The 15000-nt window shown below is 37.6% G+C and overlaps 1 protein-coding gene across 4 annotated transcripts in view; it reads right to left on the bottom strand.

Moving 5' to 3' along the window:
• Positions 1-15000, bottom strand: part of LOC106867686 (protein unc-13 homolog D) — a 467325-nt gene that overhangs the window by 73401 nt on the left and 378924 nt on the right. For all 4 annotated transcript variants that reach the window (XM_089348935.1, XM_089348927.1, XM_089348922.1 and 1 more), the window contains one exon: positions 9505-9786. In XM_089348935.1, the coding sequence (XP_089205061.1) occupies positions 9505-9786 (282 nt within the window). The remainder of the gene's footprint in view (positions 1-9504; positions 9787-15000) is intronic.

Here is a 15000-nt window from a genome sequence, read left to right as displayed (position 1 = left end):
AAACTGTTGCTGTAAGAGAATATCTGTGAATCACAATTTGAAATTATCTACCTTCAGTTGTCAGATGTTTGTATGATCATTGTGGAGGTTATATTTCCCAATATTGGTTAGAAGAATAACTAGAAATATATTCTGATATATGTAGAGTTTATTCAAATGCCCTCTGTGCTGTGTCAATTTTTCTCAAGCAAACTTGTTTTCGAGAATTTAGTGAAATGGCTTACAGTGTGAAGGTCTCTAAATGATTATATGCATTCATGTACATCATCACGACCATCAGCGTCATTTAGCATCTGTTTTCCATGCTGGCATGGGTTAAACAGTTTGACTGAAACTGATCAGTACAGAGCTGCACCAGACTCCAGTCTGTTATGGCTTGGTTTTTATGGCTGGATGCCCTTCCTAAATCCAACCACTCCATAGAGTGTGGAGGTGGAAATCCTCTTAGCCTCTTCTGGAGCATAGGGCTGGTTTCCCGGTTTCCATGGCGTATGTGTTCCCCCCTAGCTGGACGGGATGCCATTCCATCACAGCTTTTTACTCAAGAAACAGGAAGAAAAAGTGAGAGAAAGTTGGGGCAAAAGAGTACAACAGGGGTCGCCACCATCTCCTACTAGAGCCTCATGGAGTTTTATATATATGTGTGTATATATATATATATATATATATATATATATATATATAGTGAGAATTTACAATATAAAAAACAAAAGATAAAGACAGGTGTGTAAACAACAAACAGATGTATTAGTTTAACGCTCAGGAAGTGAGAAAGTCTTTCACGTTTTGAGCCTACACTCTTTGACAGAAAGGAACACAAAAATAAACAGGGAGAGAAAATAGAAAAAGGCTTTGTGGCTAGCGATCTATCATGCTATATATATATATATATAGCAGGCAGTTCAGGGTTGTAGTATACATAGCCACCTTTACACCATCTGATGGTATCACTAAGCATTATATAGGTATATCAGCCAATGACTTCAAGGAAAAGTGCTCCCAGCATATGCACTCATTCAGATCCAGGGATAGAGAGAACTCTACTTCTCTGTCATGCTTTCTCTGGAGACTCCATGATCTCCAAAGATGAAACACCCAGCATCAAATGGACTATTGTTAATAGGGTGCCACCATATTCACCTGGCACCCCTAATTGCCAGTTCTGCCTCCACATATCACCTACCAACCCACAGTATCCATCAACATGAAATACGATCTATCCTGTTGCTGTCATCAGATGTACACCCTTCTGGTAAATTTCAAGCCACTGGCCACCAACAACCCAGATATACTTGCTTAGTACCAGCTGCCCCACTGCACCAAGATTACCGTCACCAAGGGACCCCCATGACCAGCACTACAAACCACTTATCTCCAATGCTTCTGCATGTCTGTCTACTCTCACTCCTTGTACATAACCAAACGAGTATGTATATACATGCTCACATGCATGCGTAGTCATCTACATATGCATCTGCACACAATATGCATATTTACTGATACATTCACACCAGTGTGCACATACACATGCACGCACTCGTATACAGGTGCACCTCTGTGTGTTCATGTATGTACATGCAAACACACATGCATATGTGCATGTACTCAAATGCATATATATATATATGGGTAAGTATATGCATGCATGTGCATGTGTGTATGTGTATATGTATGCATGTGTGTGTGTGTGTGTGGATGCATGAATGTACACCTATACACACACATACACACTCACATAAATAAAGACAGACACACACGCACAGATATACAAACACATATATACATGCATATATGCATATATACTCACACATCTACTGCCCCTTCCTACTTTCCCCCCACCAAACATGCAACCGATTTCCTGTGACACCACGTGATTTTTCTCAAACAATCGCAGTAATAAACATTTAACTTTCTTCATTAAAATTCCTATGGCAGAAGATTAGCGTCACACTTGGAACTCAGAGTACCAAGGAGTTTTAATCAAACTGCTTTGATCCATCCATATATGTGTGTGTGTGTGTGTGTGTGTGTGTGTGTGTGTGTGTGTGTGTGTCTGTCTGTCTGTCTGTCTGTCTGTCTGTGTGTGTGTGTGTGTAAGTACCAAGAAATAAAGATTTCAAAATACTGACAGATACTTTACAAGCACTCTGCTCTAATCCAAACTTGGCTAGCTATATCAGCCAATAGAAAACACTGGGAACTGTATATAGCATACCATTACAGTTATACTCCTATTCAGTTAGTAAAGCCAGAGTTCACTTGAATGAATTTCATATAAAATTCCATAATATATTAAAAGGACACAATGAAGAGTGAGATTTACACATACCCTTTTTCTCTTTTACTCTCTTTTACTTGTTTCAGTCATTTGACTGTGGCCATGCTAGAGCACTGCCTTTAGTCGACCAAATCGACCCCAGGACTTATTCTTTGGGAAGCCTAGTACTTATTCTATCGGTTTCTCTTGACGAACTGCTAATTTACGGGGACGTAAACACACCAGCATCGGTTGTCAAGCAATGGTGGGGGGACAAACACAGACACACAAATATACACACACACACACACACACATATATACATACATATATACGATGGGCTTCTTTCAGTTTCTGTCTACCAAATCCACTCACAAGGCTTTGGTCGGTCCAACGCTATAGTAGAAAACACTTGCCCAAGGTACCACATAGTGGGACTGAATCCGGAACCATGTGGTTTGTAAGCAAGCTACTTACCTCACAGCCACTCATATGCTTACATCTTTAATAATCACCAACACATGTTTCTGTTATGCAAGTATTTTAGGATCCTTAAATCTGATGATTATGGTTGCTTGATTCTGCTACTACTATGCTTGTCAGCTCTGGTCAAACTGTCCAACCCATGCCAGCATGGACAGTGGACATTAAATGATGATAATGATGATGATAATAAATGTGCAGCATAAGATGTGGATTCAGAAAATTATTTGGCATCCATAAATGTAACTCTTTTACATGAAGAATCTATTAGAAGGCCTATTGCTTTGATCAGACTAAGTTAATTGATCTCTATTGAGTTATTTTTACTGACCAAATCAACTTCAGTTTCAGCCTTCTATACATTGTTTATATAAGGAGGAAATTTTATGTGTATACTTAGAGTTGAATTGTTCATGTAACAATGATGGTCCAGTGATTTGATAAGCTAGTTTTCTTTATTTGCATTTGTGAATATACTCATGTATTGTATAATGCTGGGCATACATATTAATGCAAACCATGTATGTATAAATATCTTCCAGACTGAAATTAATATTACGTGAAGTAGATTGTGAAATAAACGTAATTCTATGGAAGTCTCATTGTTAAATAAATATAGTAAATATAATAAACATATATGAATCTCATACCTCCTGATTTTATGATTATATATATATATATATATATTGGGGGAGAATTCACAAAAAAAAACAAAAGACGAAGACAGGTGATGTAGACAACAAACAGATGTATTAGTTTAACGCTCGAGAAGTGAAAAAGTCTTTAATGTTTCAAGCCTACACTCTTCCACAGAAAGGAACACAGAAAGAAACAAGGAGAGAAAATAAAGAATGTGTAGTGGCTAGCGATCTATCATGGCGAATGCCGGACAGAAGTGTCACACAGGAGAGCTAGGAAGAAGGGGAGGTAATAAAGTAGTGGTGATCCCAAACGAAGGTGTGTGTGCGGGTGTATAAGAGAGCATGTATGTGCATGTGGAAGAGGGCTGGTGACCTTGACATGTGCATGTGTGTATGTGTAGGTGTGTGGATGATGGTGTGGGGCTGGGAAGTAGTCAGTGCTAGTGTGTGCATGGTGGTGTGATGTGGTATTGTGTGTTATGGTGGTGTATGGTGTGGTGGTGTGTGATGTGATGTGGTGGTGTGTGATGTGATGTGGTGGTGTTGGGATGTGGAGGAGGCGAGAGTGGGGAAAGCAAGTGTGGGGTGGGGGTTAGACTGAGGGTGAGGGTAGAGGTAGGTATGTGGGAGTGGGGTGGGATGGGATGGATAGGGAAGGTGGGGTTGGATTGTTTAGGGGTTGGGTTACGAGGGAGGGATGACGATGAAGGGAGGGGGAAGGGAGGAGGTGGGTAGGAGTGAAGAGAAGAGAGAAGGAAAGTAGGAGTGAAGAGAAGTAGGAGTTGGAGCAAGAGAGATGTGGGTGGGAGGAAGTAGGTGTGAGAGGGAGAGAGGAGAGGGGAGGAGGGTTAGATGAATAGGGGAAGAGAGTTGAACCCATGTGGTGCAAAGGAGCGAAGAGAGAAGATTAATCCCTATATAATCAAATTGCTTTGATCCATCCATATATATATACACATGCATATATGAGTATTTGATCCATCCATATATATACACATGGATATATGAGTACAGGACATCACCAACGGTGCAAATAACATGAAATATGTAAACAATGAGAAAAAATGGAAAACAGGAGTAGTAAACACAGAGAGAGGACCATTCATCAGTTGTCAGCTGTCTATCTACTCCTCATTTCAAGCATTTAACGACAATATGAATCTGTAAAGACAGTTGTTCCCACAAGTTCTAATGAAATAAAATTTAGGATTTATGGAGGGTCAAAGTTGGGAACAAAAACATGACAGTACAAGGAAACTGAATGAAAACAACCATGAAAAGTCGTTAGACCAAAACGCGAGAAAAATAGTGAACACTGGGATATATATATATAGGGAGAATTCACAAAAAAAAACAAAAGACGAAGACAGATGGTGTAGAAAACAAATTGATGTATTAGTATAACGCTCGGGAAGTGAAAAAGTCATTAACGTTTCGAGCCTACGCTCTTCCACAGAAAGGAACATAGAAAGAAACAAGGACAGAAAAAAAGAATGTGTAATGGCTAGCGATCTATCATGGATGGATGGATGGATGGATGGATGGATGGATGGATGGATGGATGGATGGATGGATGGATGGATGGATGGATGGATGGATGGATGGATGGATGGATGGATGGATATACATTGACTTTCCACACAGTTCCTACCTACCATATTCAATGATAAGGCATTGGTTGGTGCAGACCTATAGTTGAAGACATTTGCTCAAGATGCCATGCAGTGGGACTGAACCTGAAACCACATGGTCACAGACCTAGCTTCTAAGTCATAACAAAAAAAAAACAATATGATTGTGGCAGGAAGACCTTTGATCATGGTCTGCTTGATCAGAGTTGGTCTGGAGCCAAACAACAACAACAAAATTCAATATGGAGTTCACTTTGTTATAGATCAAAATACACACTACTTTGTGCAATGCCTTTTACTGAGGAAACTTAAGTAAACATTAATGGAATATAATCACTTTTTACCAAGGATCACTTATACGATGTAGCTATGTGGTAGTTTCCTTTTGTTTCTTGTATTGGATTCTGGTTTTGAAGAGTGATTTTGTTAATGTTAGCTGTATGTCAGCCATTGAAAGTTACACAATCAAGAAGCTGGTGTCTTCAAATTTCAACATTTCAACAACTAAAATATTTGATATTGAAAGTAAATCTATGGAATCTGTAGTGTACAGTAGCATCAATATAACTTTGGTTTAATCGGAAAGGTTTCAGTTTTCTCAAGAATCTATATTTTTGTTTTACTGTAAGAGTTATTATTATTGAGATGGAAAAGGCTGTGAGCTGTCAGAATCGTTAGCACACCAGGCAAAATGCTTAGTGGCATTTCTTCTGGCTCGCTACATTCTGAGTTCAAATTCCAGTCAGGTCGATTTTGCCTTTCTTCTTTTCGGGGTCGAGGAAATAAGTGCCAGCTGTGTACTGGGGCTGATGTAATTGACTAGACACCCTCCCCACAAAATTTCAGGCCTTGTGCCTTTAGTAGAAAAGATTGTTATCGAAGTGGAATGGCAGTGAATTGGTAGATTCATGCGGCCATGCTGGGGCACTGCTTCAAGAAGGTTTCAGTTGAGCAAATTGACCCCAGTGCTTATTTTTTTAAGTGTGGACCTTATTCTATCATTCTCATTGGCCAAACTTCTAAGTTATGGGGATATAAACAAAGGGGAACAACAGATACAAAGACACACACACACACACACACACACACAAAAACACACACACATGCACATATTAAGCTGAAGACTTGAATTTAGGTATTACAATAATTCTTTAGCTATATGCAGTTCAAACTTACATGGTATGATTAGTATATGGTCCTCATATATATATATATATATATATATATATATATATATATATATATATATATATATGTATGTATATATATATATATATATATATATATATATATATATATATATATATATGCATGTGTATGTGTATATATGTGTGTATATTTATTTACATATATGTATGTATACATTTATATGTGTGTGTGTGTATGTAGATGCACATATTTATATGTGTGTGTATGTGTGTGTGTGTGTGTAGATGCACATATATATTGCAGTCATAGCAGATACCGGCACCCATGCCGGCGGCACATAAAAGCACCCATTACAGTCTCAGAGTGGTTGGCATAAGGAAGGGCATGCAGCTGTAGAAACCATGCCAAATCAGACTGGAGCCTGGTACAGCCTTCCAGTGTGCCAGCCCAGTCAAATCGTCCAACCCATGCCAGCATGGACAACAGACATTAAATGATGATGATCATGACAATGATGATGATGATGTGCATATTTATATATGTATTTCAGATCATCTCGTAAGTTATGTCCGGATCTTAAATAAGGTAAACAAGTGGACATATCTTACATTTTAAAGAAACTTAACCATCATTAACCATCAATATAGTTTCCATGATTATCTATGACATCTTTCCATCTACTCGTAAGCTTTTTAATCCCATTCGTGAAAAACTCTTTCGGTTTCGAAGAGAAGAACTCTGGAAAGTCAGTTTCAACTTCTTCAGTTGTTTCAAGAGATAATCCATCCAAATGATTCTGTAAACTATAGAACAAATGGTAATCTGAAGGTGCAAGGTCTGCGGAATAAGCTGGATGAGAAATTTTTTTCCCAGTTAAATTCTTTGATCTTCTGTGATGTGATCTTTGCAGCGTGGAGGTCTTGCATTGTCCTGATGAAACACCACTCCTTTTCAATTTTCTAAAGCAGGCCTTTTTCTCTTCAAAGCAGCATTCAAATGCTCTAATGGCTGACAGCAGATCTGAGCATTGATTGTTGCATTACTTGGTAGCAACTCGAAGTAGATGACTCTTTTGGAATCCCACCAAACAAAGAGAAGAACCATCTTCGCATGGAGTTCCCTTTTCAGACATGGTTGGGCCTTTTCCCCTTCACCAAGCCAATGTCTGTGATGCTTAACATTTTGATAAAAGACTCATTTTTCATTACTGGTCACCAGTCTGTCCAAAAAGGGTGAGATGGATTCACAAGAATAAAGAGAAGAGCAGATGTCCACTCAGGTTTTGTGGTTGGCTTCAGACAAATCATGAAGCAGCCATTTTCCAAGTTTTGGGACCTTTTTAAGTTGTTGAAGATGGCAATGAACAGTTGTATGGCTTGAATGAATCTTGCTTGCCAATTCTTCAACAGAAACTACATGATATTTTTCAAGTTCTGCCAAAATGAGCTTGTCATCAAACTCAATTGGATATCCTGTTTGAGCCTCCTCATCAAGGATGAAATCTCCACTTCTGAATTTTACAAACCATTTTCTGCACATTCTTTCATTCAGGCACTCTTCTCTATAAGCTACGTGAATATTTCAAGGCATTTCAGCTCCTGAGTTCCCTTTTTTTAAACTCATAAGATATTATGTGCCTCAAATGCTCCTTAGACGCTCATGTTTGAAGAGCTATAATTAGTGAAATTTCAATTTGATTATCCCACAAAATGAAATTCAATTCATTTAAATATGTCCAAATACATATAAATATTACTTAACGCCATTAGGCATTCTAAAAAGCTGTTAAAACATTTACAAATTGAAAATATAGAAGTCCAAACATTACTTATGGGATGAACTGATATGCACATACATTTTTCTATATACAAATTTCAGTGTCTGTACTTATACATGGGAAAGTGTGTGTGTGAGAGAGAGAGAGAATCTATCTGCATATGTACATTAGCAACCTTAAATCTCATTCTTTCTCTGTCTATACAGAATAGGAATTTATAAACTAAATATACCATAATTTTCCAAGAGTAAATTGTATTACTTTTGAAACTCTGTCCGAAGAAATGTGAACGGTGTAGTTATATGTTGTAATATTACAAAATCACTTATATTTATATTCATGAATTGCATATACCATGTAGTATTGAAATGCTCATAACTAAAGAATTAAATGTAATGTCATAAATTCTAGTCTTCAATTTAATATATTCTACTCTGCAACTAATTTATTAGCCCCGGAATTTCAATTTGTATTGATGTGCTCTTTTAAGCAAACTCTCTACTTATATACACTCTGTTAGCCAGTATTTGCCAAAGTGCTGACTGTGGAACCAGTTGGGATTTATTAATCTCCTTTTATCTGACGTCTTTCATCTTTTACTAGTTTTTGTTATTGGACTGTGGCTATGCTGGAGCACCATCTTGGAGAGTTTGGTCATAGATATTGATCCCAGCACTTATTTTCTCAGTCATGCATTTACGCTATTGGTCTATTTTATTTATTTATTATTATTTTTTTTTTTTTGCTGAACCACCAAGTTAGTTATGGGGATAGAAGTGGCTGTGTGGTAAGTAGCTTGCTTATGAACTACATGGTTCCAGGTTCCGTCCCACTGCGTGGCACTTTGGGCAAGTGTCTTCTACTATAGCCTCGGGCCGACCAAAGCCTTGTGAGTGGATTTGGTAGATGGAAACTGAAAGAAGCCTGTCGTATATATGTGTGTGTGTGTGTGTGTGTGTGTGTGTGTGTGTGTGTGTGTGTGTGTGTGTCTGTATTTGTCCCCACCAACATCACCTGACAACCAATACTGGTGTGTTTATGTCGCCGTAACTTAGCAGTTCAGCAAAAGGGACGATAGAATAAGTACTAGGCTTACAAAGAATAAGTCCTGGAGTTGATTAGCTCAACTAAAAGGTGGTGCTCCAGCATGGCTACAGTCAAATGACTGAAACAAGTAAAAGAGTAAAAGAGTAAACTAACACCAGTCAAGTGGTATGAGGGACAAATACAAACAGAGAAACACATGCACATGAGCATACACACTCACACACACATGCACACACACACACCACAGACATACTCACACACATATACCATGGGCTTCTTTGAGTTTCCGCCTATCAAATCCATTCACAAGGCTTGATTGGCCCCGAACTACAAAAGAAGACATTTGCCCAAGGTACAATGCAGTGGGACTGTACCAACAACCATGTGATTAGGTGGGCTTCCACACAGTTTCCATCTACTATACTCACAACACTGAACCCAAACCCACTTGCTTGCAAATGAGCTTCTTAACTACACAGTATTACACCTGCAGCCATAAAAAAAAAAAAAATTACATACAGACGATTTCTTCCAGTCTTTTCTTGTGAGTAGATCCATCTTTCTTCTGATATCTCTACTCATCCTTCCAACAACTTCCTGCACTAGAAGTTCGCTTTTCATAGCAATTTCTTCCTTGCAGTTGTCAATAAGTCGGTACAAAGTGTTCAGACATTTCTCACCAATTTCATCAGAGTCATGTAGTTCAGACATCGCTGCTGCTGTTTTCGCCCACTCAAGGTCATGTTTCAAACTGTCTAGGTAGGAACTGACATGCTGAATATTATTCAGTGTAATACATAACTACAAAAGATAATGAAAGAGAAACACAGACGCAAATTATTTATCATTAAGATGTTATTTATTGTTGCTATGGCAACAAAAAAAAGAAAAAATATCAATCATGTTTATCATTGTGAGAAGATTCGCAATTATAAATTTATTGACAGTTAACCTCACCAATAAAGTAAAACAGTATGTGATGTTTTGCGATTAATTTGTATTGTTGTGACCTCAGTAAAGGTCACGCGTGACCTCTAATGGCCCCAAGCTTTTGTAGTTGTTACGTAGCCCTACCCCTGTTCCCCAACCATGTCAACCCTAATTAAACAGCCATATGAACAAAGGACATTCCAACTGCGATCATCTTCTCAATTAGTATATCTAGATGAATGTATTGTTCCTCATGTGTTAATCATTCTTTGCGACAGAAGATGTAAATGTCTTTTAACCTTTTATTTTTTATTCTTTACTTGCTTCAGTCATTAGAATGCAGCCATGTTGGAGCACTACTTTGAAGAGTTTTTAGTCAAACAGATCAACACCCATACCTTTTTTTTTAAGCCTGGTACTTATTCTATCAGTTCTGTTGCCAAACTGCTAAGTTACAGGGATGCAAATAAACTGACACCAGTTGTCAAGTAGTGGTGGAGGACAGAGACAGACACAAAACTATGCACACACATGCACACACGTATATGACAGGCTTCTTTCAGTTTCTGTCTACGAAATCCACATACAAGGCTTTCGTCAGCTTGAAGCTGTAGCAGAAGACACTTGCCCAAGGTGCCATGCAGTAAGACTGAATCTGGAACCATGTGGTTGGGAAGCAAACTTCTTACCACATAGCCATGGCTACTAAACTCTGGTATAGAAGCTTCTTTATTGGCTTAACTAGATCTTAGTTGACTCTAGCTCCATCAAAGATTAACTAGGCTCAAGGAAAACCCCTGTGGAATACTGCTCCTACCTCTGGGACAGTAATGACACAACACACAAACACCCTGGATTTATTAACCCTGGCCCACATCCTGAGGGACACAGACCAAGATCTGCATATGAGTCACTTGACTTAGTGGAATTCAATCACTAATGGACATGAATAAAACCTAAAGCACCCAGAGGTACTGTCCCTTCTCTCTTGTCTTTTCTATTGCTATTACAATGGCCTCTGTTTCTTGGAGCTGGCTGGTCTCATACCACCACCACTCAAGTACTCCACCCCACTCCATCCCACTTGACTTTCCACTTCTAATCACACTCGGTACATCCTACTCCCCTCTGCCCCATTCTAACCATTATCTCCAATCCTTTCTTCCCCAGAGCATCATCCCTCTGGAATCTTTTCCTTATCTCATGTCTTTCCTGCAGGTGTTGACTTGCAACGGTTTAACTGGAACATTAATAGCATCAAACTCACTGGTTTGAGAGGATCTATAATGAACATTGATAATGTCCTTTCTGCCAGACTCAACAAGCAAAGAGAAAAGACCAAAATGATTCTGAACCTGGTACAGTTTATCATTCTCTAAAAGGCACAATAAAACATGACATTCCAGAGAAATTAACCAGGAACTCGACATCCCATGAAAAAGAGGATCAAAGGTTGTTCCCTAACCATAGGCTCATAAGGCTGGTTCCTGGATTCTCATCATCATCATCTCATCATCATCGTCGTCGTCGTCATCGTCGTCATTGCTTAACTTCCGCTTTCAATGCTGACATGGGTTGGACGGTTTGACTGAGGGCTGGCGAGCCAGGAGGCTGTACCAGGCTCCCATCTGATCTGGCAATGTTTCTACAGCTAGATGCCCTTCCTAATTCCAACCACTCCGAGAGTATAGTGGGTGCTTTTTACGTGCCACCGGCATGAGAGCCAGTCAGGCAGTACTGGCATCGGCCAAACTTGAATGGTGCTTTTTACATGCCACCGGCACGGGAGCCAGTCAGGCAGCACTGGCAACGACCACGTTTGAATGATGCATTTTACGTAGCATATATATTTCCCCAATGGATGGGATGCTAGTCCTTTGCAGAGTTACTCACTTTTGCCAGCTGAGTGGACTGGAGGGGGGGGGGGGTGAAACAAAGTGTTTTGTTCAAAAAACACAACGCATCACCCAGTCCTGGGACCAGAACCACAATTTTATTATCATGAGAGCAATACCCTAACCACAAAGCCATGCATCTCCACCCATTCCACATGACCATCCAACAATGATCAATATAAGAGGTTATTTCAATGAAGCAAAGATGAAAAGACTCAACATCATGATACCTAACTGCCTCCCTGTCAACTCTAGATAATGACAAGACTACCATCAGAGGTTGTCTAAAAATAAACCCCCTAAACAAAAAAGGCCTGAACAAACCAAACATCGTTCCTGCGTAAGAGACACAGCACAAGTGAATCCAAATCAAAATTCTTTTAAGGCTGTGACAGTGCTTATATTTGAATTTCCTATTTTATCATTATTATTCCAAGTTGGAACAATTGTAGATTTATAGAAATGATTCTCACATATTGGTTATTTAGAGTCTGTAATTATCTTCAGATATTAACAGTCTTTGCATTCTTTTCCTACTTTTTCACATCTGCAAAGATATTTTAAGACTTTTTCAGCTGGAAAAGGCCAAAATAAGTGGTATGAGAGATTTGCAGATCAGCTTAGAAGAGAAAATAATAATGTTATATATATATATATATATATATATATATATATATATGTGTACAGTTATATATATTTACATATAGATGAGTGTGTGTGTATGTATCTATAGCTATCTATCAATCTATCTATCTGTGTGTGTATGTGTGTGTGTGTATGTGTGTGTGTGTACATGTGTCTGTAAGTGAGTGTGCATGTGTAAATATATATATATTTACATAAATATAGACAAGTACATAGGAAGATATATATATATATATATACATATATATATATATATATATATATATATATATATATATATATATATATATATATATATATATGCATGTATGTGTGTGTGTGTGTAGACAGATACACATATTTATCTACCTATCTATCTTCATATATGTGTGTGTGTGTGTGTATGTGTGTGTGTATGTATGCATATTATATATATACATATGTATAATAATTGAGGGGGGATATGTACGTGTGTGTATGTATGTGTGGATAGATAGATAGATAGATAGATAGATAGATAGATAGACAGACAGAGAGATAGAGAGATAGATAGACATATATATGTATACACACACACTCACACACACACACATATATACATGCGCACACATATATGTATGCATATAATTAATTAAATATGTGTGAGTATATATTATATATATATGTGTGTGTGTGCATATACATATACCCACATATATGTCCATATTCATACATAATATATATACATATATCATGTACGTACACACACACACATATGTTTATATGTGTGTATGAGTGCACACATGTGTATGAGTGTGTGCAGACCAAAATAAGACCACAATCTTTGAAAACATTTATGAATAGTTTCAAGTGAGAGCAGGAACCCTGTCAAGATATTTCTAAAGACAGTAACAGACAGTTGCCTCAATTTCAACCAATTCTTTATATCATTCGGATAAAATAGAACCGAATCATCTTTCTCCTTTACTGTTTTTTTATTAAAAAAAATAGAAAAGAATTAATAAAAACATTAAAGAAAGAAAATTCCATTTTTTTTTGTCTCCTTCTCAAAAGAAAAAAAAAAGAAAATAATAAAAAGAAACTAAAATTAATATGATTCTTTTTTAATTTTTTTCCTCTTATTTATTTATTTATTTTTTTTTTTTGCATAAATTTAGAAGTATTGTTTTGTATATAATGTGAGACAAGCAGTAACTCTCTAGTGAAGGAGTTAGTTAAGTGAGTGACTTTTGGTCTGCAAATGACAGATGTGAAACGATGAAGAGGCACTAATGCTTGAACTAATTTATGATAAGTACAATACAAACTTACCCACCTATAGTTAATAAAGGATGCCAAAAAATGGCCCAGAGTTACGGTTCATCAAATATCACTTCTCTTCTACCTCACAACCTTTCTACCTACAATATATAACCTGTCATCTCATTGGGTAAGAAATATATTAATATGTGCCTTGACTTGAAGCTCTTCTTATTTACCTCTCTGACATTATAACGTATGGCTGTCATAACTGTCCTCACACGTCGTCATCATCATCATTATCATCAATCATCATTATCATCATCACCACCATCATCGTCCTCATTAACATCATCACCACCACCATCATCATCATCACCATCACCGTTACCATTATCACTGTCAATATCCACACCATCATCATCATCATTACTATTATCGCCACTATCATCTCTACCATCATCATCACCGTCGTCGTCATCGTCATCATCATCACATATAATCTGCGTCAGTATCTGCATACACATACAGGCACATAAACACACAGATACACACACATATGCTCTCTTCTACTTTTAATTATTTGAATTCTTTGTCTGAGAAAGGAGCTGTTTTATAACAAAGATATACAGCGCCATTATTGGAATGTAGATAATAAAAACAAATTCACATTTTAAACTTGAGAAAAGTCTTGCACATCTTTACTGTTCCACTTACAGATTGGATTTGTAATGTGTGAATTAACTGGTTGAGTCATTTTCTGAAAACCCTAGCTTATACAGATTATCACTTAGCCATTTAATCTCAAACCAAGTGCACCAATTAATATTGGTATAAATGTGAATTTATAATCAGGATATAGAAGCTGGAGGTTTCAGAGCAGTCGTTTGTAGTTATCCTCTATCTTTTTGATATTCACATCAGCAGGGCAGCATTTCCTATAGAATTGAATCAGCCCATACCCCATGGAGAGAAACTATAGAAAGCCTTCAGGTGAATTGCACTTGTAATCCAAGAAAGTGAAGCCATGTCTAGAATGCATATCAGTTTCTTTTGAATGTATGTATGTATGTATGTGCGTATATGGTGTATGTGCATGTGTTTAGGCACAGCATGGCTAAATGGTAAAGAAGTTGCTTTCTTAACCATAAAGCTCCAAGTTCAATCCCACAGTGTGGCATCTTGGGTAAATGTCATTTTCTATAGTATTGAATCCGGCCATAACCCATGGAGAGAAACTATAGAAAGCCTTCAGGTGAATAGCACTTGTAATCCAAAAAGGTGAAGCCATGTCTATCACCATGATTCTGTCTGAGGATTTTATTAA

Source organism: Octopus bimaculoides, chromosome 1 (assembly GCF_046866305.1).
Source record: "Octopus bimaculoides isolate indiv1 chromosome 1, ASM4686630v1, whole genome shotgun sequence".
Taxonomy (NCBI): domain Eukaryota; kingdom Metazoa; phylum Mollusca; class Cephalopoda; order Octopoda; family Octopodidae; genus Octopus; species Octopus bimaculoides.
The sequence above is the reverse complement of the archived record's forward strand: the minus strand, read 5'-3'. Positions and strand labels throughout refer to the sequence as shown.